Genomic DNA, 25,999 nt, shown 5'->3' with positions numbered 1-25,999 from the left:
CTCTCAGGCCCATCTTGAGAATCAAACAAGATAAAGTGCCCAAAGTGCCTGGAATAGAGTAGATGCTCAACAAAAACTTTCTTCACCTTTGCTGTTACTGTTTCATCCTTTCCAAATCCTATTGTTGTCCCCTTAATGTCCCCTTTCAACACTGCTTTGCACTAATAGCCCCCAAAGTAAGTTCCTCATATCCTGGGATGAGGGCGGAGACAGCCAAGGAGTTGTTAACATGGGGAAGAAACTATGACACCTACTATTAATATTTACTTAAAAATTTTCTATTTCTTGGTTATGTTTTAAAATGCATGCAATATATTAAAATAGTCAAGAATGTATATAACCTATAAAAAATAAACACCTTTTGGGGCATGTGCTCCAAATTTGTTTACTGATGGGGTATATTACTTTAAAAGTGTGGGGACCATTGGTTGGGCTTCCCTAAACGGGCAGCTGAGTATTTAAAATCTCTGAGATTATAAATAGCACTCTCCTTAAAACTTCACTGAATATATAATCTTTGGATAAGCAGCCGTGTCTTAATTTTCCGATTCACTGAAGGTTAACAACAACAACAACAAAATTGGCAAACATTACATGTAAGCTTAACAGCTCCTTTGGAGGAGAAGGGAAGGTTTTGGTGTGTGCATTTTCAGTATGGAAACACATTTATACACATGGTCCACATGGGTCTCCATTATTGTCTGTGATTCAGATTCGAGTGCATCACAGGGGACCAACCTGTCTATCTGTCCCCAACCAAGAGGTTCTCTTGAGAGCAAGCCTCTGGCAGTTGGGAGTGATTGGCTCTTTTCCCCCTTTTCCTTCTTACATTGGGAAGAATTAGTCCCACTTTTGTTCTTCTCAGCCTTTCCCAAGGTGAGGGCCAAGGTGGCATGGCTGAGGCAACCTCCATGCACACAGGAGCAGCCGCCTGGCCTGATCCCCCTGATGCTGAGGGCTTCATGGCTCTGTTTCCACAGTCTGCCTCTACATCAACAAGCAAGCCAACGCAGGGCCATACCTGGAGAGGAGGAAGGTGCAGCAGCTCCCTGAGCACTTCGGGCCCGAGAGGCCGTCGGCAGTCTTGCAGCAGGCCGTGCAAGCGTGCATTGACTGTGCCCACCAGCAGAAGCTTGTCTTCTCCCTGGTCAAACAAGGCTATGGTGGTGAGATGGTATCAGGTAAGGCCCGGGGGCACGTTGTATGAGAAGGGACGTGGGTGTCTCTCTGAAGATGGAAGAGGTCATATTCAGGCTTGGGGGACAGTGGCTGTGGCCAGGGTCTGTCTTCCATCCACTGGGCTCCAGGGGCCTTAGGTTAGCTTGTGTGCTGACGGCCTCTCTCTGGGCTCGAGGAGAAGATGCTTCCAGACTTCAGTAAGAATCCTCACCTTTAACTCTTCTCTCACCCACCCCCCTCTTCCAGCTCATCGGTAAATCCTATTGCTCTAACTTCAAAATATATCCAGAAGCCAGCCATGGTTCACCACTTACAGCAACTACTCTCTGTTCTTTAAAAATCGAAGCCATCGCGTGCCCCTCCTCTGCTCTGCACCCTCAATGGCTCTCATGTCACTCCAAGAAAAAAGCCCATGTCCTTATGATGACCCAGAGGCCCTATGTGAACTGGTCCTGCCTACCTCTTTGATCTCCCGGTCACTTCTCTTGTGTCCTCACTCTGCTGCAGCCTTGGTGGCCTCCTTGCTGTTCCCCCTGTTATCGTCCAACCATGCTCCTGCCTCAGGGTCTTTGCACCTGCTGTTCTTTCTGGAATGTTCTTCCCCCAGCTGTCCATGCTTGACTTGCTCCTGGACTTCCTTCAGGGTTCTACTCAAATACTGCCTTATCCAGGAGACCTTTTCTGAACACTTGGTCTAAAATATCAGCCCATGTCACTATTCTTCCTTGTTCTGCCTCATTCCTTCTTCATGGTACATATCACCATGCAGGGCAGTGGGGAAGCTCATGGTCTCAAGCCCCTCTTATGGGGTGAGTTGTTTTTTGTAAAAGCCCTTCAGAGTCAATCCCTTCTCCCATTGTTACCACCATCCTCCAGGTTCATCCCTGCCCCAACAGCTTCCAGAGGGAGTGGCAGTTGTCACCTAAGATGAGAGGCAGAGTTGGGAGTGCTGCCCTCTTCATATGTTTGGCTGTAGAGGCTCTTTCTGCCTTACCCAAGTCTCTAAACAATCGTTATTACCACCTGCCCTTAAGCCTCAGAGCACCACCCCTTTGCAAATGTCTTGACTCCAAGGGCACAGCATGGTGTCTTCTTTGGCCCAGCATCAAGGCCATGACCTCTGTATCACCAGGGAATAGGTAAAGACTCTCCAGCAACGGGGTGGTGCAGATGACCCTGCTGGCCAAGAGTAGGTCAGGGGAGAGGGGCATCTAATATCGCTGTGTCAGGAAGAACCCAAGCAGGGACATTTTATTTAACTTGAGATCCCCAGGGCTTGGAGGCGAGGAGGTTGTCTAACCAGTTTCCCCAGCTGTGATTGGTTCTGCCCACCTTCTGGAGCTCCCTCTGGGCAGGAAGGGGGGTATGACTTGCTGGTAACTGACTAAAATAGAACTTGGCAAAGTCCAGTGCATGTGGCTGACCCAGAGTAACTTTTAAGAAACTTTGGCAGAGGCAAGCAGAGACAAGAGGAAGAAGTACTGCATCAAGAGAGGGTAGGAGGAGAGTCTTATTGTCAGCCTTCTGAGATCCCACTGGCCATTTTGGTATTTTTCTGAGAACCAGGTTCTCAAACTTGGGCTCCCTCTGAGGTTTAGAGCCTTGTCCTTTTCCTTGCTGAATACCAGGACTCAAGACACAGACACAGTGCTAAGAGAAAATTCTTCCTGTACTGTGTGCCCACCCTCTTCAGCGAATTCCATCCCACTGAGTTTTTCATGGCCCCTCCCCCTAAGCTGGGAGAACTGAGCCCATTTTCCCTGCTCTCCTGCTCAGCCCTTCTGTGGCCTCAGGGACCTTGGCACTGGGGAGCAGGTTCTGCAGTGCCTGGCACAACACAAGCCTGGGAAGAGCCCTGCCAACTTTCCCTTGGCTGAGGGATTCCCAGGAAGTCCAGAGCTGAGCACTCAGTCTTGGTGTCTTGGAGAATGCAGTAGCACCAGGGGACTCTTCATGCTTCCTCCTTGAGGTGCCAGAGCAGCAAGGAGGTCCTTCATGTTACTGGGGCAAATATGGAAGCTCAGCAAGCTGTGAGAGGGGCCCAAGGATAAATAGACTCTCCCACTTTCCACCTGACCCTTAGGGCACTGCTTTCTAAACATTCCCATGGCACAACACAGAAAATGGTGACATTGGTGCTGGCACATTGGGCTGAAGGAACCAGACTGCCATGGGCGGGCCTTGGGCCAGCTCAAGGGCTAAGGGAACAGTATTGCATGCCCTGCCCGAGCCATGCTATCCCAGAGGATAGGCCTCATGGTCTCATAAATGCCATGGCTGCTTCGAGGAGGTGGTCCTTCCAGGCACCTCTGGGAATGTATGCACCTTGATTTTTGGATTAGGCCTGATGACCCAGACTCTCCTGCTATGGGTTCAGTTTCCATCACACTTATTCTTATGAAATATTGGAGGCAAACAGTGACACTCACACTAAAAGAGGGAATTTCCAGAGTGTCTGAGTTGCCGGGGTGAACCCCTTCGTGGGCCTGTTGGTAGTGCTTTGCCAGCTCTCCCAAGCAGAGTCACTTGGAGTATTAACATGACAGGCAAGGGCCACCTAGAGGCCACATGAGTTGGAAAAACTGCTCTTCACCCTCTTCTCAGTCTCCTTATCTGTAACTTGGGATAGTAACCTCTTGTCTACTGTCCTCATAGGATAGAATGATGGACACGAATGTTCTTGTCAAACTATAAAGAGCTTATACACACAAAAAATGGATTCTTTCGGCTTTTAATTAAAATGTTTTGTTTCGTGTTAGTTCTGATATCAAAACTACCTCTGGTTTTGTCCCTACCCAGCCCCTGTTATGTGCCAGTCTTTGGGAGATAAAATGTAAAAAGCCTCTTGGTGTTAGCAATGAATGGCGGAGACATGGGTGGGGGCAGTATGTCCTCCTAGGGTCTCCTTCTGTGTTCCTCACACTGGAGCTGGTATGCAAGCTTCATGGGGCAAGAGAGGGCTGTGAGGACAATTACAGACAGGGGTATGCTGGAAGAAACATGTTTCTTCTAAATTCTGGTAACCCTGTAGAAATTGAATGTGATCTAGAATCATTATGGAGAGATTCTTCTTTTTAAAGAGTCCTCCCCGAGAAAGGTAGAAAGAACCCTAAACTCTGTGATGCTGGATTAGAGCTAGAGACCTCAGCATGAACTCAGGTTTATTTGGATCTATCTATCTATCTAGATCTAGACCTATCTATCAATGAGCATATCCAGTGCCCAAATCTTAGTTTCTAAATATCACTCTTCAATAACAAGGAACCAAGGATGTTGGAGAAATGGCTGAAATTAGGGCAGAGGCAGGGAAAATGCAAGATGAAACTGAGGCATTTTAAAGTATCAGTAACCAAAGAGTTGCTAAAAAAAAAAAAAAAATGAGGGCATGTCATAGGGACACAGGACACTGAAAGTCCTAAAGACAAAATTTGAGCAACAAAATAAATAACATATATTGGATAACCCACAGTACAAAATAAATATATTAAGTCTATACTGATATTATTGAATAAATGAAGAAATGAAGGAATAAATGGAGGACAATGGACGGTTCTTTCTTTCAGAAGAATTCCAAATAATACAGAGACTCTCCCCTCTTTGAGAGGTAGACCTTAATCCCTCTACCACCCTTGAGTGTGGGCAGGAACTTGTGACTTGTTTCCAAGGAATGAGATATGGAAAATACAGTAGAGAGATGCAGCAAATGCTATCTGGCCAAGTGATAAAGGCTGACATCCCAGTGATGTCGTGGGGACATCATGTACCCTTGATCTGATAACAGGAGAGGGACACTTCACTTCTTCTCCAAAAATATTAACCCCAGTCACATCATGAAAAAAAAATCAGACAAACCCAAATTGAGGGACATTTTACAAAATATCTGACTGGTATTCTTCAAGACTATCAAGGTTATGCAAAACAAGGTAAGTCTGAGAACAAGTCACAAACCAGAGGACACTAAGGATACGTGACAACTAAACCCAGCATGGTCTCCTGGATGAGGTCCTGGAACAGACGCAGGACATGAAGTGAAAACACAGGCGAAATCTGAATAAAGCTTAGTTAAAAACAGAACACAACTGAAAAAACAAAAACCTCCTTCCAGGGACTTGTGGCTTTCTCATGCCCTGCTCTGAGTTGCTGTCTCTGTGGCATTTCAGTGTCGGCATCCTTCGATGGGAAACAGCACCTGCGGAGCCTGCCTGTGGTAAACAGCATCGGGTACGTCCTCCGTTTCCTCGCCAAGCTGTGCCGAAGCCTTCTGTGTGATGACCTCTTCAGCCACCAGCCCTTCCCCAGGGGCTCCAGTGGCTCTGAGGAAACCCAGGAGAAGAAGGAAGGCAGGATGGAGTCAGGTAGGCTTTGTCCTTCTGTCTTTCCTGTGCCTGCAGGTGGTCCCAGGTGTCCCTGCCCTCCCATGAGCTCCTGGGAGCTCTCTTGCTGGAGGCCCACAGGCGGCCTCTCTGCCAACCGTCCATCCCAGGGAGCAGTCAGGAATGGCCAAGACCGAAGTTACCTCGACAGTCCTCACCCAGGTTGCAGTGGGAAGAGATCACTCTAGCTACTGAGAGCTGATGCTATAGCGTTTAGGCTTATGTTATTAGAATCTGGATGAGACCACATCACATATAATGAGTGATTTTCTTCACTCTCCTCTAATTAAGACTCTTGGGCACTTATGCATCATTGTTGAGTAGTTGAAAGACTATCACAGTAAGGAACTAATAAATCCTGAAGAAACTAGGGATAAGGAAACAGATTATGTTGGTCTTGCTTGGGGGCCTCAGATACCCACCCATGTCAATAAACAGAGTGTCTATTACTGCAGGGATTTGACCAGGCCACGAATCAAATATGTTTTTCACTGAGTCAGAGTCTCTCTCTCATCACAGGATGGAAAGTGAGCCAGGGGCTTGAGTGCCTTTTGTTGCAGAGTAGCTCAGCATAGGAAAGCTAGTGGGAAGGTCACCAAGGGCACACAGGGGCCACACTGCCAAAGCTGTCACAACATTGTCTGCTCAAGGTACCCACAGAAGGTTTTCCTTCTCTGCTTAGTAGCCCTGAGTTATGGATTTGCAGAAAGTTAAACATGACTCTAGGTTTTGGATTCTAGGTTCCCAAGGATTAGCAGAAATGTTGCCTTTTTTCTTTGTCAGGAAGCGGTATTGTTGATATATAAAGAACACATAGTCAGTGAAACTGGAATCTAGTCATTATGTCATTCTATAAACATTTGCTGAGCCTTCTTATGCTCCAACAACCATGGGAGAACTTGTCTTGTGATAAGGCAAATACACAAGGTTCAGGAAGTTTTTGAAGTATTGAGGTATTGAGTGACCAGTATTCGTAATGAAAAGTGAATACGTTTGCAGGTATGTGTTCACAGGTAGGCTTAGATGCTTAAAAAAAAAAGATGCTTATAATAAGAGTGGCTATATGGTAAGCCTAAGAGGACAGCAGGGAAGGATAAACTTAGATTCTTAGCATATATTTTTTTTTCAAGAACTGTCAAGAACCTTGTTTACAATTTTACATTAATGTCTCTAAGATCTGGGATCAGTAAGAAATTTGGCCTTTACAAATAAAGGTATCTAATTAAATACAGTCTATGTTAGCAGGTACTATATACGTTTGTTGTTTTTTGGTTTTGCTTTGTTTGTTTGTTTGTGATGCCTCTATGTGGGCAAGCTTGGGAAAATGTTTTCTTCTTTCTGGGCCTCCATTTCCTAAATGAAGTATTGCTCGTGCACAATGCTCCTTCTGGTTCCTACAGTGTGTATCTGGCCTCTCCTGTCAGCCTTAGCTGACTCAGGAACGTATCCTAAAGCTAATGCATCTTCTAGTGAACCTTGCAAACAGAATAGCAGAATGGTCTGATTTCACTTTGCCAACCCCTTGAATCACTGTTACATTGAACAATCAATGACCCATAGGATATAATTATAAAGCCACATAATTCGTGTCTCCCATTCTCCTTTAAATGTATCCTGTGGGACCACTTCTTTCCCGTCCATGGATGAAATTTTGGACAAATCTTATGACTTTTCCTGCTCCTTTCAGGTAGCAAAGCATTCTCTAGTCAACAATTAGTATATCTAGGTCAGAGTAAGAACAAAATTTAAATTTCACTCAAAGATATAACTATTCCCCATTCCCAGTTCAGATCTGCTTCAGGCCAGTTGGCTTCTCTCCACCTCACACTTAACCTTGTGTTTTTGCCCCCTCCTATATTTAGCTAATAATGATTCTGAATCCTTCATGACCGGAGTAGGGGACAGAAGTGAGGTAAGGGGTAGGAGAGTTTTTACTTGACTAATCCTGTAGTGAGTTGGCATCATACACCTAATTTGCAGGGGTTTGAAGCTGATTCTTCATCCTGTGGGCTCTTACATGGGCACATTGGTGATCCTACCATCTCTCACTTGCACTTTCCATGACATGAACAAATAAATATAACTCTTCTCTGGCTGGTCACTTATAATTCCTTCCACACCCCCAAATCTGTAGGAAACACATCTCTAGCTTCTTTCTGCAGAGGCCCTGTTGTGCCACCACACAGTCCTGCAGTCCTAAGATGATCTTACTTTAGATCTCTCTTCTGATGGCCCACATATGGTCCTGACAAATACTACACATGATCCTTTCCCCAGACAAACTCTGGGAAGGCTGAACCCTGCAGGCACCTCTGCTTTGTTCTCTGATCAACGTAGCCAGACTTTTGGATTTCCCATGGGAATCAAACAATAATCCATTGTGTCTCTCAACTCCAGGGACAGATATCAAGCTATTCACATGGCCACATTGAAGCCCTTGGGAGCACACTGGACAGTTCTCTCCATAATTCATCTTCTAGTCAACCTGTTTCTCAACCTCTATATTTCTTTTGCAGACGTGATGTAGGTGGTCATCTGTAGGTACAAAGCTGGCTTTCCACCTTTTTTATTTTTTTCAAGATCTGTACACTTCACACTACTTTGGGGTATCTGTTGTCTTACAGCCTCAGCCCAAACTGAAACTAAAATGGTTTCATTTTAACATCCTGTCCGAGGAGCCCCCCTCCAGCCTTCCTTAAGTAATTATTGAGGAAACTCTTGCCTTGGTTTCTACCATATCCTCTCCCCTTCCAAGCTCACCATACTGGAGGACGGTTTAGTCTTTTCCCTGGAGCAGTGTAGCTACAGTTATTTCTCCCTGAAAGCTCCTTTTCTTCCTAGCTGGCCTGGCTTTGGAAGTAATAACTTGAATTGTCTTCATGAGCCTTTCCCTAGAGCATGCTGATATGAGAAATGAATGGCTCCCAAATCAACCAACCTTGTGGAAGTTGTTTCTCATGCCCTAGGTGTTGCAAAACCAAGTGCAGTGTGCTTCATGTGTCTGGGAGTCTCAAGGAAAGTGGAAGGAAGAAGCAGCCACGTCATACTACGCTCTAAGCAGCCCCCTTGCCACATGTCTTTTCCACCAGTCTGCCGTGGAGCCTAAAATGACACCATTAGAGAGTTTGCCTTTAGATTAAGACATTGCCTCTTTAGGATTGTCCTTTCAAATTTCCCTAAAAGGGTAACATATCAGGTTATTATTGTTTCAGATGAGGAACTGGCTTATACTCACTTTCCCACTTTTGTGGCAAGAGGGGCACGTGTGAGAGGGCAAGGACAGAAGTCTTTGTTGATTTTAGGTTCCATATCCATCTGGAGGACCAACATCATTCCAAAACAATATTGCAATCTTGAGCTCATTTTAACCAGGTTGTTCTCCGCCCCGATGTTGTTCAATTAAAGTGATGGTCTATCAGGCTTGGTGACACACACTTGTCCACACTCATTAGAGCATTTCCAGAAGACACTTGATTAGACAATAAGAAAATGCAAAGCTGTGACACGTAAGACACTATCAAAGAAACAAAGTTTGTGCCCCCCCCCCCAAAAAAAAGGATGATTTGGAGGAAGACATGATTTTCTGTTCCAGTATACAGCAGCAGGTCATGTGGGTTTGTTCTCTGTGGTTCTGGTGATAGATTTAATTAAACCTAAGGTGTTGCCTCTCAAACTCTGGTCAGAAGCATCCTCATCACCTGAGAAAGGCAAGAGCTCAGAGGCCCTCCCACACTCTTTAACAACAGATCCCGGGTGATTTGAAGACACATTAAAGTCTGGGAAGTGTGGATTTAAGGAATACTCTCCCAGGTAGACAACTTGGCAGCTGAAGAGCCAGGTAGAACTCTCACAAGATAGCTCCTTTAGGAGTCAGGTGGGGCTGATATTCGTAGGGAACTTTGAAAAGTCATAGAAGTAGAAGGGACTGCTTGAGCGGTAGTGATCTCCCCGTTACTGGTGACAAGTGCAGATGCCCGCTTATTAGGCCATTAGGGATAACTCTGGCAACCCAGAGAAGTAGGAGCAAGATGTCACAGCTGGAGGTGGCAGAGGCTAGCTCTGGGCAGCATGAGGTCAAGGTGCCCCAAGAGTCCCAGTGAGGGTCCCCCGCCCCCGCCGAGGTGGATCCCAAGGCAGAGGGGCTCACGTCAGAACAGAGAGAGGGCATCTTTCAAATCTCTTCCTCAGGCCTTTGGAATATAAACTTTCTTCTGTGATCTTTCTTCTGTGTCCGGGGCAAACCAGACTTCAGACCTCCTCGGCTGCCCGAATCCAGGCCGGAAGGTAGAGTTCTTGGCTGGAAATCAGGAACATCAGTCATTTCCCTTCAATTCTATTAATCGACAGCCAAATGTGGTGTGCATTTTAGGAAGACCAGCTCACTGGTGCTTTGCAAGAATGGAGGCAGAAACATGGGTTTGATAACATTTGCGGCTCTGTCAGAAGTCACGTGATGATCACAGGGAAATTTACTGTACCTTCGAATGTTGAAAAGAAACGGTCTCAATTATAAATAAACTCAAGCCAGTGTTTTCCAAACTTGAATGTGCTCCCAAACCACCTGGCATCTTGTTAAAATGCAGATTCTGGCCTCAGCAGGACTGGCGTGGGGCCTGAGAGTCCGCATATGTAACAGGTGCTGGGTATTGGGGCTGCTGCTGGCTGGGGACCACACTCTGAGTGATAAAGTGTGGGCTGGCAGAGTTCTGCTCACCTAGGGAAATTTAGTTCAGGTTTGCAGTAAAATGAGTCTACGTGCGCTAGGACGCTATATAAGTGTTGTCACTGAGGATGATCCCATGTCCTGTGGAGGTGTCCGTGGGCTGGAGAGGAGATGGGGGGAGGGCAGAGTGGTTAGGTGAGGTGGTAGGTGTGCAGTCTGGGTGAGAAAGAGGAGGTTTGCTGCACTGGTAAGAAGGTTGAAAGAAAGCAAAGAATGACGACAGCAAATTCCTCAGTGTGGCCTGGCCATCTTCTGCAGCAGGGTCCCTGTTGCCCTTTAAGCTTCTCCGAATCCCAGAAGATGTCCGTCTGTTCTCCCAGACTCTTGTTTATACATCCTCAATGACACGTAATGCTACCCCATACTGCAAGAATCTGGGTCCAGATCTCATCTCCCTGCCGGGTAGCCTTGGGGGCGGGGCCGCGTAGTACCCGGCCGAGCCCGACGTGTAACGGGTCTGCAGCAAATGTTTACTGACTTAAATTCTATGCAACGCAACAGAACAAATTGCTCACCAAGGGTTGGGGAGATCTCTGGAAACCGCAAACGTGATAACTGAACTCTCCTGCAAGATCTAATTTAGTGATTGGTTTCCTGCCTTTTGAAGTTTTAACATGATGGGAACAAACTGTTTACTTTTGGTTGAGTAGCTTTTTTGATACACAGATGGTAGGGGGTAGGAGAGGAGGAAGGACATTTGTTCTCCAAGCGTAATGTTTTCTTCCTTGGCTGGTGGTCTTTGAGCCAGGCACCAGAAAACTACTGGAATGACAGACCTTCACAATGTGCTCCGTTATAGTTGAACCTATGTACCCAGCCTTTAGAAATCAAATCTGCTTCCTTGTTGAAGTACAAATTCGTCTAATATGATAGCTCTACAGAGAATGAGTATACAGGGAATAACCATCTTTCCAAAAGGTTGTTTATTTCTAGAAGGAAATAGAGTTTATCAAGTGGCATGAATTCCATTACATGGAAACATCCATTTAGGCAGTCAGCAAACATTTAGTGAGCTTCCCCAGTGGTGATGCACCGAGGCCCACAGAGTCAGGCCAATTGTTCAGAGCCACACAGAAAGGCAGCAGTGAGGAGGGAATGGAGCCCAGGTCTTCTCTTCCCTGACCCTTTGCTTTTCTCTCAAGCCAGTTGTCAGTAGGGCCCTATTACCCAACACTTGCCGGTAGGGTGTACGTCCTGTTTCTTGACTCAGACGGCTGATGGCACAAAATGGATGTTCACAAGTGGCTTGTGGTACACCTGTGTCATTTTGTCTACCAAAGATATAAAAGAACAAAACAAACCCCAACCCCCATTTAACAAAATCTAGGCAGAAGCTGTACTCCAAGAAGATCAATTCTCTTTTCTCCTTCTGGATTTCCTATCTTGGCCCCAAGGAGTGTTTCATCCTTGTCCTTGTGCTCTGGGTACACCCTTGCTAGGTGACATCCCCAGGACAGGCAGGGCCCATCATTCCAGACTCTAGGAGAGCTCTTTCATTTCACAAAACCCACACACAGTGGTCTGCTCCACCACACGTTTGGCATCGTTTGACCTGGTATTTTAAATAATATGTGGAATGGTGGAGGAAAAAAAAAAAAAAAGAAGAAGGAAGGTGTGTTCCTCCAGATCCCCCTGCAGCCGCTTGTCTCCCAGTGTAGGCCAGTGCCTGGAATATCTGAGAGCTATGCTCACCCTGCTACAGCCAGGGATCGTGTGAACAAAACGAGCTGTCCTGTTCTCAAGCCAAGGGTTGGAAAGAGGGTCATTTGGGAGGAGAACAAAGGATCAGTATCAAGCTCATGTGTTAAGAATCCTCTGAGAAAGTTTTGATGGAAAGGGTAAAAGAGGAATGTCCCTACGGTCTATGGCAAATACAAAGGCCTTTCCTGTATTTTCAGAGGACAGGTCTGGGAGAAGCCCAGCCACAGCTCCTACAGCATGAAAGGGGGAGCATTTGCCAGCGTGGGATTCCTAACTTTATTTCTGCCCCTGGGTATAATATGAGTTCATGTAGGAAAAGTTATTTATTGTGTTTCTAGTTATATCATTCATTAATTTATAATATCTGTACATATTTTAAAGCATTTACCTAGGGGCGCTGGGTTGGCTCAGTTGGTAGAGTGTGTGACTCTTGATCTCAGGGTTGTAAGTTCAAGCCCCACGTTGGGTGTAGAGATTACTTAAAAAAATAAAATCTCAAAAACAAACAAACAAACAGACAACAACAAACATTGAACTAAAAGGGAAAAATATAACCTATCGAGAAAGGCCTGGGTTTTGTAGAATTTAAAATAGATTTTTTCAATGTCCAGTGAGTTAGTGACTTTCTTTGCATTGCAAGGCTTAGGTTCTCTTCTGAGACCTGTAGAAACTGAGGAAGCACAAGATAAGTATTCAATACTTATTGTTAAATGAATGAGTGTTCCAATTAAGTTGTTATATAAAGATAAACTTTATGAACTCTCTCCTATTAGTGGGTAGTTTCTGGGTCTCATACGCAAGCAATATAAACCCTTTGCTAAAAAAATCCCATAAACTTCCTTGCAGAGAATTGAATAGGTATTCTATAGCAGATACATCCTTGCTGCTACTGAATTAATAATTACAATTTCCAACCTGGATATGCAGAGTCAAGGGAAATGAAACAAATGGCCTTTTCTCATCTGTATTAGTTATCTATTGCTATGTGACAAATTACCCCCAAAAGTTAGTGGCTTCAAATAACATTTATTATCTCAGTTTCTGTGAGTCAGCAGTTCAGGGGCAGCTTAACTGGGTCCCCTGGCTCTGGGTCTCATACCGGCCTGCATCCCGAACTAGGAAAGGATCCACTTCCTAGCTTATTCATGTGGCTGTTGGCAGGATTCAGTTTCCTATGAGCTGTTGGTTTCTTGCCATATAGGCCTCTCCACAGAGCATCTCACAACATGGCAGCTTGCTTTATACCAGCGTGAGGAATGCTGCAAAGTATCATGAGCCTTCCTAAAAGTCAGGATATACATTTAGAACCAAAGCTTCGGAGATGTCCTCTATTCTGGTGACTCCAACGTTTTCCTGATTGAGGACCCCTTTGAATTTCCTTGAAGTTCTAGAAGGACCAGAAAGTGTGTGGCTGTTGAGGAAACAGAACATGACTGTGGAAGGTGTCCCCCTCTCTTCACCCTCCCTCACCTCTTAGGAGTTCCCACAAGAACTTCGGGTAGAGGCAGGGCAAATGTGCAAGACCATATAGAGAGTGATTATAGGACCTGCTTTCCTGTTAAGACCGGAAGAGCATTCATTATCCCAAATGGCTGGCGTTGGGCAAAATTGCCTTTGGGCAAAATTTCCACAGGAGGAAATCAACCCAGAGGCTTAGCACAAAGTCTTAGGCAAACCAGAAACATTTGAGAGGACTACAGAAGTTCAGGTGTCAGGCATTAAAATTATGGTTGGTTTCTGTGCATCTCATTAGGGGAGAAAAAATATAAATGTGCTTAAATGGACCAGAGGGGAGTCATAAGGTTGATTCTGAGGGCTGAGTGATCTGAACTTAGAGGCAAGCTTAAAGGGAAAAATCTATACTGGCCAGAGACCAAGTTAATGGAAAATTTAATTGAAGCGAATGAAATGCTAGGCCTCGTAGGTGGTGTGGCCTGGTGCCCTTTGAACCGGGAAGGCTGGGACAGGAGGCCACAGAGGGCCCTGAGGGAAAACGTGATGAGCTTATCTGAGCAAGAACAAGGGCGGGACTGAGCCTGAGAAAAGAAAGTCTGCAAACCTCCACTCAAGCCTCAGAGAAAGGCAGCCCGAGGGCAGAGAGGAAATCTGCTGGTTTCTGCCACCACCTAGAAGTCCTCAGAGGTCCTCTCTGCCTCCCGGAGCAGTGCTGGGTGCCCCTGGTGCTGGAGAGGAGTGAGGCTGAGGCTGCCTGGTGGCAGACACCGTCAGCGCCACCTGAGGTAGGAAACAATGGCCCCCTGTTGGGGCTCTCAGCAGGGTGCAGCTCTGCTGGGGACCTGCTACTGTTTGCCGGGGTCTTCTCCCTCTTGCCCCCTTCCTCTTTCGGCTTCTCTCCTTGCATGTCTTTCTCTGCATTCCAGAGCTTACTGGCTGTGCTCTTTAGGTGGTGGCACCTGGTTAAGCGCCGGGTAATAATGATCCCCCAGCTTTTCCAATGGCAGCGTATGGGGGCCACAGTGCAGCTTCCTTTTCTGATCTGGGTTTCAGAGCTGGGATCTGAGGAGCTCCCTTCTCTTCAAGCAGCCGAGCCAAGCTGTTCACACATGGAGCGCTCTGGACACTGACCCAGTGGTTTGACTTTCTTGCCAGCCTGGGCAGTGTTGTGCGGCCTGCTGGACGGGGCAGGCCGGCTGGCAATCGATCCCGGAGAAAGGCGGTGGCTGCCGGTCGGGGTGGGGGAAGGTGGCGGTGATGATTATAGAAAAGGATCACTGTGTGCAGCTGTCCCTTTAACTGGGGAGTTATGCCTGATGTGGGGAAATAGGGTGGGGAGTGGAGGGTGAGTGTGTGTGTGTGTGTGTGTGTGTGTGCGCGCGCACACACACACACATGTGAGAGAGTGGGTGGGGACAACTGTAATGAAAGTGAATAGTTTCTAAGACTCTGGAATTTGGGGGTTATTATGGCATGATTAGGTATTATTTGAGAAAAATTCTGCAGATGGTGGTATTGATGCTTTTCAGGGCTTCATTTGGTTGGAAACTCCAAGTAAAGTGCCAGTTTAATTGTTTTAATAAAATAAACAGTCCAAGTTCACTTAACTGGGAGCAGTTAGGTCTTGTGTCCCAAATGACAAAGGGTCAACACCAGCCTGAACTAAAACTCCATCAGAAGGGTCTGTACTTTTAGACACGTGGGCCCCCTTTTCCTCTCTGTGCAACTCTCACTGCTTTGGGACTTTCTCTTTCTCTCGCTCTCTATCGGCTTTCTTCTTCCTGTCCCTCTGTCTCTTCCTGCTTCTCTTTGGATGTTCTCTACATCCTAGGTGCTCTTGCCTGACCCTCCAGGACTGCAACAGGAGTGGGTTGCACTGGGTGGGCGACCTGGAAGCCTCTGCAGAGGTGAGGGGGGTGGGAGGTGTCCACGCACTCCTGACCCTAAAGTTTGTTTCCCAAAAGGGGAGGTTTAGACACAGCTCAGATTCAGAAGCAAATGGGTATCCCTGGAGGCTTGAACTCTTCTAGAGTGTTCTTTGGCCTCCCTAGTGGGCAGGCTGCATATACAGAGGCTGGGGGAAAACGTAGTTCTCCAACAGTTTGGCAATGGTGAAAAAGGAACACCAGGCTCTCCTGAAAATTCCTAAGACTTTAAACCCAGAAAATGTGGTAGCCTCTTTGTGCCATCGGTGCATTTGCTTTCTATTTAAGCTTGCTCATGTGATTGTACAAGAGCAGATTGTTCCTTTCTCTGGAGGAAAGTTTTAGTGATTTTACAGGCGGCATCCTTTGTCTCCTGGATAGAGGCAGGGAGGTTATAAAGACAAGTACAAGAGACGCCTCTCATTTGCCTCACTCTGCTGAGCTCAGATTCTCCACAGAGATTAAATGGCCTTAAACAGAGGCCGGGTTGGATCCTCCTGTTTAATGAGAGGTGCCAGGGTGACAAGCTCATTTCAGATGAGAAGTGATTTTCTAAAAATCAGGGAGAGAAAGACCACGAACGTCTTAACCCCGTCAGCCCCGTGGTTTGCCGCGAGTTTGTGCAGGAGTTGGATCCGCGCAGGGCACTCGTGCCTGACAGTCTCAGGACTGCTGGCCCCATCTGGTGTTCACTCACCAGTCAGCCACCAAACCGCTTGAGAAGTGCACTTCTCTCCTCAAGTATGGGTTTGGTCCTTCTTCTTAGGAACTTTAAATAGTGGTTTTAGGTAACAAACAGTCCATGTGTCACACTATGAAATTCTTAAGCTACTAAAAGTTCTGCATACCTATAATTCATCTACCTGTATGTTGATGACTTTATAGTTTTGAATAGTATAAAGGCTAGTATCTTTTTTTTTTAATATATGAAATTTATTGTCAAATTGGTTTCCATACAACACCCAGTGCTCATCCCAAAAGGTGCCCTCCTTGATACCCATCACCCACCCTCCCCTCCCTCCCACCCCCCATCAGCCCTCAGTTTGTTCTCATTTTTTAAGAGTCTCTTATGCTTTGGCTCTCTCCCACTCTAACCTCTCTCTTTTTTTTTTTTTTTTCTTCCCCTCCCCAATGGGTTCCTGGTAAGTTTCTCAGGATCCACATAAGAGCGAAAACATATGGTATCTGTCTTTCTCTGTATGGCTTATTTCACTTAGCATCACACTCTCCAGTTCCATCCACGTTGCTACAAAGGGCCATCTTTCATTCTTTCTCATTGCCACGTAGTACTCCATTGTGTATATAAACCACAATTTCTTTATCCATTCATCAGTTGATGGACATTTAGGCTCTTTCCATAATTTGGCTATTGTGGAGAGTTATAAAGTCTGGTACCTGGCAGCCATCTTTTTTCCCCCATTTTTAAAAATTTTATTTAAATCCAAGTTAGCTAATGTATAGTGTAATAATGATTTCAGGAATAGAATTTAGTGATTCATCGCTTCCATATAACACCCAGTGCTCATCCCAACGACTGACCTCCTTAATGCCCAACGCCCATTTAGCCCATGCTCCCCACCCAGCATGCCTTCGGCAACCCTCATTTGTTCTCTGCATTTAAGAGTCCCTCATGGTTTCCTCCCTTTCTGTTTTTATCTTATTTTTCCTTCCCTTCTTCCATGTTCATCTGTTTTGTTTCTTAAATTCCACATATGAGTGAAATCATATGATATTTATCTTTCTCTGACTGGCTTATTTTGCTTAGCCTAATACATTCTAGTTCCATCCACAGTGTTGGAAACTAAAGCAAGAGAAATTGGGGTTAGATGTAAGGAAGAAATTTTAGCCAATGAGATTTGTCGTACAATGACCTCACTTTGAGGGAGATTGTAAAATCTCTTGCAGGAAGCTTTTAAATAAGAGTCTCATTTATTTTCCTTGTTTACCACCCAGCTTGAAAAGAGAGGTTGGACTAACTAACTCAGTGCATTCCAGTGTTAATACACCACCTTCACAATTTTTGTATGACCATATGACAACTGTAGAAGTGTTCACTCAAGATATTCCTTTAACAGGTTCATTTCTTTTAACTTTAGCTGTTAGTCACCTTAAGCAATGATATTGTGTCAGTGAAATTATAGTTCAATGGGCTAATTAAATTTTTTTATTGCTGTACACTAAAATACATGACTATAAAAAATAATGTTCATCTGTTGTGTCTTCCAAAAAGATACATGTTCAAGTCCTAACTTCCAGTGCCTGTGAATGGGACTTTCTTTGAAAAAAATTTTTTTTTAATGTTCATTTATTTTTGAGAGAGAGATAGTGCCAGTCAGGGAGGGGCAGAGAGAGAGAGGGGGCGGGGGGAGACACAGAATCCGAAACAGGCTCCAGGATCTGGGCTGTCAGCACAGAGCCCAATGTGGGGCTCAAACTCATGAACCATGAGATCATGACCTGAGCCGAAGTCAGACACCTAACAGACTGAGCCACCCAGGCGCTCTGGGACTTTCTTTAGAAATAAGGTTTTTGCAGATGTAATCCAGACCAGGTCATACTGAATGATGGACCGACCCTAATCCAGTGACTGATGTCTTTCTAAGACATTTGGACGCAGACACAGATGCACAGGGAAGATGCCATGTGACAATGGAGGCGGATTAGAGCCATGTGTCTACCGTGAAGGATTGTTGGCTACACAAGCAACGAGGTAGAGGCAAGGAAGGATCCTACCTTTGAGCCTTAAGAAAGAACATGGCTCTGCCGACACTGATTTCATGCTTCTAGCGTTCAGAACTACAAGAGAATACCTTTCTGCTGTTTTAGGCCACCAAGTTTATGGTAATTTCTGCAGCCTTAGGAAACAAACACACCAAAATCACACCTGGTATCGTCCCCTGTCCCACCAGTGAGACACATCTAACACTTGGGGAGATGCTGGCCGGGTTGCTCTCTGCAGGCCCTTTTCAGTCCTGTAGGTAAGTAATGATGGCCTTCATTATATCAGTCATCTTTACGCTTTGGCGTGATGTAAGTGTCAGCACCCCTATTTATAAAGGTGAGGAAAAGGCTGTTTGAACCAGGTTTGAGCAGCTGTGTCTCATCAATTCTGAACGGCACCCTGGTGTGTGCACCTGTATGTGCTGTTCGCTCCCAGGCTTCCTGGGAGCTCCAGGCTATGCAGAGCCCCCATGGGGGGCTTGCGGACCTGTCTCCATGGCTGTTCACCCGCTGCCTCTGGAATCACTGGTGTATCCTTTGCTGGGTAGAAGGCTTTGCTTGATGGTCTCTCAAGTCGGTTTTACTTTTTGATGAATTCATTTGGATCCCAGCCCAGAAACTGACTTTTTATTACCTTTGATCCCACCCATGGTCGTCAGCAGTTTTTAAACCAATAAAGTCCACGTTCCCTTGTTCCCCATTTCTGCACGTTGTCATAGGAGAACAATCTTTCACCTGGAAAATAGAGATATTTTCCAGCTATAGTGCAGATTGGAGGATTATCTGCATTCTCTGCCTTACACTATCAGAACTATGTAGACATATTTAATTTGGATTTAAAATATTTAATAAACAAAATAAACATTTTAGTTACATCTTTTTTTTATCATTGGTTGTCATTTATTTACATGAATTGTAATGCATGTTCTATGCAATGGCTGCCTCACTGCTAACAGTGCCCAAATGTCTACTCAGTAAATATTTATGGAGTGCCTTCTGTATGCCAGACACTATGAGTAGCTTCCTCACATATACCAAAGCACCTGCCACTAGGGATCAAAGGATACCAAAAGGATTGGTATCTCGGATAATGAGAACATTCCAAAAAGGGGACTATAATGGCAGCCTTACTCCTTACTGGCTTAGAATGGTGCTGGCCCATAGTAGGTGCACAATAAGTGTTAGTTTTCCTTTTCCCACAGTGTATGAGGATTCCAATTTCTCTACAGCATCAACATTTGTCTTTATCTGACTTTTTTATTGTAACCATTCTAGTGAGTGTGAAGTTATACTTCTTTGTGGGTTTGATTTGCATTTCCCAATGGCTAATGATGGGGAACATGTTTCATGTGTTTATTAGCCATTTGTATATCTTCTTTGGAGAAAAGTCTATTCAAGTCCTTTGACCACCTTTAAATTAGGTTGTCTTTTCATTATTGAGTTACTCTGGAAACAAGTCCCTGATGAGACATATGATTGGCAAGTATTTTCTCCCATTCCGTGGGTTATCTTTTCACTTTTTTTTTAATGGTATCTTTCAAAGCACAGAAGTTTGAAATTTTAATAAAGTCCAATTTGTGTATTGTTTTCTTTTCTTGCTCACGCTTTTGGTGTCAAATGTAATAATGCCTTGCCAAACTCAAGGTCATGAAGATTTATTCTTATGTTTCCTTCTAAGAGTTTTATAAATTCTTGCTCTTACATTTAAGTCTTTGGCCAATATTGAGTTGATTTTTTTGTATATGGTATGAAGTAAGGGTCCAATTTCATTGTTTTGCATGTGGATATCCAGTTGTTCGAACACCAGTTTGTTGAAAAGATTTTTCTTTCCCCACTAAATGATTTTGGCACCCTTGTGGGGAATCAGTTGAACATACATTGGTTTATTTTTGAACTGTCAATTCAATTCCATTGATCTACATGCCTACTCATATTCCAGCATCACACTGTCTTTACTATCATTGCTCTGTAGTCAATTTTGAAATTGGAAAGTGTGAATGCTCCATTTTGTCCTTTTCTCATGATTGTTTTGGTTAATCTTGGTCCCTCGAAAATTGTATGAATTTTAGAAACAATTTGTCAGTTTCTACAAAGAAGTCAGCTGAGATATTGACAAGAATTACATTGACTCTATAGGTCAATTTAAGGATTATTGCCATCTTAACAATATTCAGTCTTCTGATTCATGAACATGGGGTTTTTCCCCATTTGTTTAGATCTTCTTTACTTTCTGTCAACAGTATTTTATAGTTTTCAGTTTTATGCTTCTTTTATTAAACTTATTTCTCCATATTTTATTCATTTAATGTTATTATAAATGAATTGTTTTCTTAACTTCATTTTCAGATTGTTTAATCTGAAACACAATTGGTATTTGCATATTGATCTTGTATCCTGCAACCTTGCTAAACTCGTTTAGTAGTTGCAATAATGTTTTAATGGATTCTTTAGGATTTTCTACATACAAGAGATAGTTTTATTTCTTCCTTCCCATCTAGGTGCTTTTTCTTTCTTTTTCTTACCTAATTGGGTTGGCTGGAACTTCCAGTAAAATGTTGAATAGAAGTGGTGAGAATAAGCATCCTTGTCTTTTTCTTGATCTTAGGAAGAAAAGCATCTAGTCTTCCAGCATTAACAATGATGTTGGCTATAGGGTTTTTGTAGATGCCATTTCTCCAGTTGAGGAAGTTCCCTTCTATTCCTAGTATGTTGAGTGTTTTTATCAGGAAAGGACAATGGATTTTGTCAAATCTATTGAGATCATTGTACTATCTTTGTTTTTTTATTCTATTTATATGGTATATTACATTAACTGATTTTTAACTGTTAAAACAGTCTTGCTTTCCTGGGATAAATCCTACTTGGTCACGGTGTATAAGTTATACTATATGTTATAGGATTTGATTTGCTAGCATTTTGTTGAGGATTTTTGTATCCATATTCATAAGAGATATTATTCTATAATTTTCTATTCTTGGAATGTCTTTGTCTGGATTTGGTACCAGGTTAATAGTGGCCTTATAGAATGAGTTGGGAAGTATTCCTTCCTTGTATTAGTTTGCTTGGTCGCCACAACAGAATACCACAGTCTAGTTGATTTAACAATAGAATTTATTTTCTCAGAGTTCTAGAGGCTAGACGAGTGAGATCAACGTGCTGTCAGGGGTGGTTTCTGTTGAGAGCGCTCTTCCTGATTTGTGGACAGCCACTGTCTTGCTGTGTCCTCGCATGGCCTCTTCTCTGTGTATGTATGTTGCTGGGGCGGGGGGCGGGGGGGAGGAGAGGGAGAGGGGGAGAGAGAGAGAGAGAGAGAGAGCTAGTGAGCATGTGTTGTCAAATTAAGGTCCTACCCTTAAGACCTCACTTAACCTTTACTACCTTCTTGTATGTAGTCACTTTGGGAGTTAGGACTTCAACATATGAATTTTAGAGGACACACTTCAGTCCATAACATTCCTCTTCTATCTTTTGGAAGAGTTTATAAAGAATTGGTTTTAATTTTTCTTTAAATGCTTGGTAGGATCCACTCATGAAACCATCTGGGCCTGGGATTTCTTTGTGAGTAGTTTTGATTACTGATTCATTCTGTCTACTTGTTACAGGTTTACTCAGATTGTCTATTTTTTTTTTTTTTTGAGTCAGTTTTGGTAATTTGTCCATTTCTTCTGTCTACATTCTTCTTCTATCTAATGTATTGGCATATGATTATCCATAGTATTCCTTAATGATCCATTTTATTTCTGTAAGATTGGTAGTTACGTCATCTCTTTCATTTCTGTTTCTGATCATTTGAATCTTCTTTTTTCCTTGCCCAGTCTAGCTAAAGTTTTTCAATTTTGTTATTGTTTCGAAGAGCCAGCTTTGGATGCATTGATTTTCTCTGTTGTTTTTTTAGTCTTTACTTATTTCTGCTTTAATCTTCATTTCTTTCCTTCTGCTTAGTTAGGTATAGTTTGCTCTTTTTTTCCCTAGCATCTTATCATGAAAGATTAGGTTATTAATTTGAAATCTTTTTTCTTTTTAATGTAATTATTTACAGCTATAAATTTTGCTTTAAGCACTGCTTTAGCGACATCCCATATGCAATGACTTTTATTTCCAGACAAGATCCATATATTTTCCAACATATAAGAATTGCTAGTTCCCCTAATAAAATCAAGTCTTAATCTTTCATTATCTGCATTATGGGAGGAATCCATAATGAAGAAAACATCTGGGTCTTGTGGCCTCAAATGTGTTACCCCATTGCCAACCTTGGAGGATCCACTGGTTTTTGTTACTCTAACAATTTTCTTTGTGCATGTCAAGATCTGTTTTGACCATATGTGGTATAAAGATGATAACTGATGGGACCAGGCACATGTGATCTTGTCTGGGACTGGAGGGACTAAAGACAAGGAATTCCTAGAATATTTTTCTTTTTCTTTCTATTCCCATAATCCTCCTGAACTTTCTCCTTAAAAATAAAACAAAACACCCCACACCATTTGGCCATAGGTATAGGTCACAGAGTTCAACAGGGAGTTCAAGCTTTAAAAGTATAGAAAATTGTGATTTACTTGAGTAAAGGGGAGCTGATGATGAGGTTGGCTGACTCTTCAGCAGCTTTACTCCCGCTGCACTTTTGATTGGCTCTTTATCTCTCAAATGCTGGTTATGGGGAGGACCGTGGGGCCAATCAGATCAGCATTTGTGTCCCCAGCTTGTTAGCTTTGGAGGAAGGACAGTACCCTTCTGTGTATTGAGACTAAAATTAGGGGGGTGGAGGGGGAAGCACCATTGCCCCTATGTCACCACCCAGGCCAAAGTGGTTCTCTTAACTCAAGGGCATTGTAACTATTGGTTGATTTCTCCAAAGCATCCTGGGCCAAGTGAGGCTAGTGGTGTTTGTGGGCAAGAGAAAAGAGCACAGGGAGATTCAGACAAGCTAGTAGCGACTGCTGGAGAGGCAACACCATGGAAGGAGAAACACCTTTGAATTTTACTTCCAAATCACCAATAACCAAATTAATCCCTTTTTCTTTTGAACACAGAAGGGGCACATCTCCCATCCCTTCTTTGTGATATGCTTTGTTGGTGAGACAAGTGTCTCAATCTGCTGAGAGTGAACTATTTGGGATTATGATATGGGGTGCATTCCTCCTCATCTCTCGTTCCCACAGGCAGTGGCACCCATGCCACTGAGGAAATGTTTGCCAAGATTGTCAGGTAGCCCCTGGACTTGCTTTCTGATCTCTGCTTCTCTGTCCTGCCTTCTTGCTTAGCAAAAACAGTCACCACTGAGGAGTGCCTGGCGAACCCTGCGGGCATGAACCGCTACAGCATGGACCCCTCCGCCTCCACCTTTAGCCACAGGGGCTCCTTGCCCACCTCTTCCTCGCTGTACTGCAAGAGACAGAACTCTGGAGATGGCCACCTTGGGGGAGTATTGGCCACCACTGCCAGTGGTCCCCGCTCCAGCCCCATGTCCTCTGGAGGCCCCTTGACACCTGGGCTGAGGCCCCCAGGCTCCAGCCCCAAGAGAAACGGGACCCCTCTTGAAGGAAACAGATGTGGTAACGTAATGCATGCTCTGGCTTCCCCATGACTTAACCTCCTCTGCCCTTACTCTGGGATAACTGCATGTAGGGGGAAGGGGGTGGCTTCAGGGGGAACAATGATTTCTGAATATGGAACACTGGGAAGTTGGAAGCCCTTTCAAGAATTTTTGTTGTTCTTAAAGGCAGCTAACTTCAACTTTTGACCATAAGTAAAGAAAATAGCATATAAGAACAGGCTAGGCTGTAGGACTAAGTAGATTCCAAAATGTACAGTGGCTCAAATGCAATAGAAATTTATTTTATTTTTTTGTTCAAGAGTCCAAGGTGGGTGTTCTTAGGTGGTGGATGCATCCCAAATCAGGGACTCAGACTTTGTCCATTTTGTGGTCCTGCTATCCCCTGTGGCCTCCATGTCCTGAACACCTACTGGGTAGAAAGGGAAAGAGTGAGTGAGGAAGGCACATACTCTTCCCTAGAGCTTGAGAATGATGCACGTCATTTCCACTCACATTTCATTGGCAAGAGCTGGCCATTATGCCACACTTAACTCTAAGGGAATCTGAGAGATGTAGATCATCTCTGTGCCAGGAAAAAGAAGAACCAGATGTCAATAAAGCATCTTTTCTTGCATAGTGGGTGACATTTGTAGGACACAAATACATGGGCAGAACCAGAGTTAAACAACATTTCCTTAATGATGGTTATACTACCTTGTAATACCTTGTTGGGATGCAATGCATGAAAGTGCTCTCATTCTAGGGACAGCTTTGTGTCTATTGTGAATTGTTTTGTTTTTTTAAACCATTTTCAAGCTTCAGTATTTCATTAATGAACAAAGGCTGTAAAGCATAGTGGATAATCCATGGAATATGGAGCCAGATGCACTGGGCTAGAATCATGGACCTACCACTTCCTGACTGTATGACCTTTTGCAAGTCTGGGTTTCTCGGTGCCTCAGTTTCCTTACCTGTAAAATTAGAATGATAACAACAGCATCTATCTCATAGGTTTGTTGGGAGGATTAAATAAGTTCACACGTGTATTTAGTGTCAGACCGAGGACATGGTAAAAGCTCGATAAAGATTAGCTGTCACAGGTCACGTGAACACATCTCTCACCCAATCACAGCCCAGCAGCTCTGCACCTGAAAGCTGCTGAGGAGAGGAGGCCCCAGGCTGAGGAGTTGGGGAGTCTTCATCTTGCCCCTCTGCAGCCTCCCAATGGGTTGGCCGTCTTCTTTGACAAGTCACATTTTTGTTTGGAGCCTTGGATCTCTCTACCAGTAGCCCTGAGAAGCCACAGTGATGAGCTAGTTTGTATGATCCAACATCCTCCATGTGTTCCCCTCAAAGACCTCCCCCATCTCACACAAGGCTCTCCTGGCTGAGGATAGATAGAAAGGCAGGCAGGAATGCCTTGCGCAGAAGGCAGTTCTGAGGAGCAGAGTACAGAATCCCTCAGCCACGGGGGCTCTTGCCAAATGTAGAGGCACCCTGCAGACTACTTCCCAACATTGTCACATAAGCCATCAGCCATGCAGAAGATTTGAGTGGGCAGAGCCCATTTTCCAAAGGGGAGAGACATTGTTCTACCTGATTTTTAAGAACAAGAGAAGAGAACAAGATTTGGCACAAATCAACATCTTAAAGTAAATGAGGGGCAGTGTTTATTTCCTAGGCTTATCCCCAGAGTTTTTGTACCACCCGACATGTAGTCGTTCAATAAACATTTATTATCTCTGTGTCCCCTACCATGATGCCAGTGTCCTCATGTTGCCCCTGGTTGTCAAAACACTCCTCTTGGTGCCCCTCTGCCTTTTAGCTGTCTCTTCCTGTCAACCTCTTCTCCTCAACCCAGTTCCCATTTGCTCAGGGTGATTGCAGGTCATCGCCTGATTGAGTTGACTCATAATTCTAAGAGTGTTGCCATTTTTTAAAAAGGAGATATTTACCCTGTCTTCTGGTCAAGTTGGTGGAGTATCAGGCCCGATGTCGTAAGTGTAGGATTTAAGCAATAAAAGGATGAAAAGAACTTCTATCACTACCTGAAGAATTGTCTGCTCCATCCCAGTCTATCTGGTACCCCTGGATGAGGGGAATCTTAGATCCTTCAAAGGGATCTCAAGGTAGCTTCCCTCCCCCGCTGGGATGCCCTCCTATCTATCACTCCCTCAACTACTCTCTTGTCCTTCATTGTCGCCTCCTCCCCAGCCCTTTGTTCTCCAGTTAGCTGTCTGAGGGGGTCTGCCTGAGGGGTGGCCCAGACCCTCCCTGGGAACCAACTCTGAGAGAACCCTCTCTGTCAGAGCTCTGGTTAACCCCCCAGGAGATCCCCCCTCACTCAGGGCTTTGCCTCTTAGGATCTTGGGTAAAATCAGAGAGA

The 25,999-nt window shown here is 44.4% G+C and overlaps 1 protein-coding gene across 6 annotated transcripts in view; it reads left to right on the top strand.

Annotated features, from left to right (window-relative positions):
* Nucleotides 1–25,999, top strand: part of SCML4 (Scm polycomb group protein like 4) — a 125,206-nt gene that overhangs the window by 77,708 nt on the left and 21,499 nt on the right. For 2 of the 6 annotated variants that reach the window (XM_040474309.1, XM_040474310.1), the window contains 3 exons: nt 981–1,181; nt 5,340–5,534; nt 23,342–23,632. In XM_040474309.1, the coding sequence (XP_040330243.1) occupies nt 981–1,181; nt 5,340–5,534; nt 23,342–23,632 (687 nt within the window). Of the gene's footprint in view, nt 1–980; nt 1,182–5,339; nt 5,535–13,889; nt 14,217–21,192; nt 21,326–23,341; nt 23,638–25,999 lie in introns of those variants that run through there. The other 4 variants (XM_040474311.1, XM_040474313.1, XM_040474312.1 and 1 more) reach the window with 4 other exon arrangements.

Source organism: Herpailurus yagouaroundi, unplaced genomic scaffold (genome assembly GCF_014898765.1).
Source record: "Herpailurus yagouaroundi ecotype Mexico unplaced genomic scaffold, PumYag 139, whole genome shotgun sequence".
In the NCBI taxonomy this organism is placed as follows: Eukaryota; Metazoa; Chordata; class Mammalia; order Carnivora; family Felidae; genus Herpailurus; species Herpailurus yagouaroundi.
This window is presented reverse-complemented; position numbering and strand designations above follow the sequence as displayed.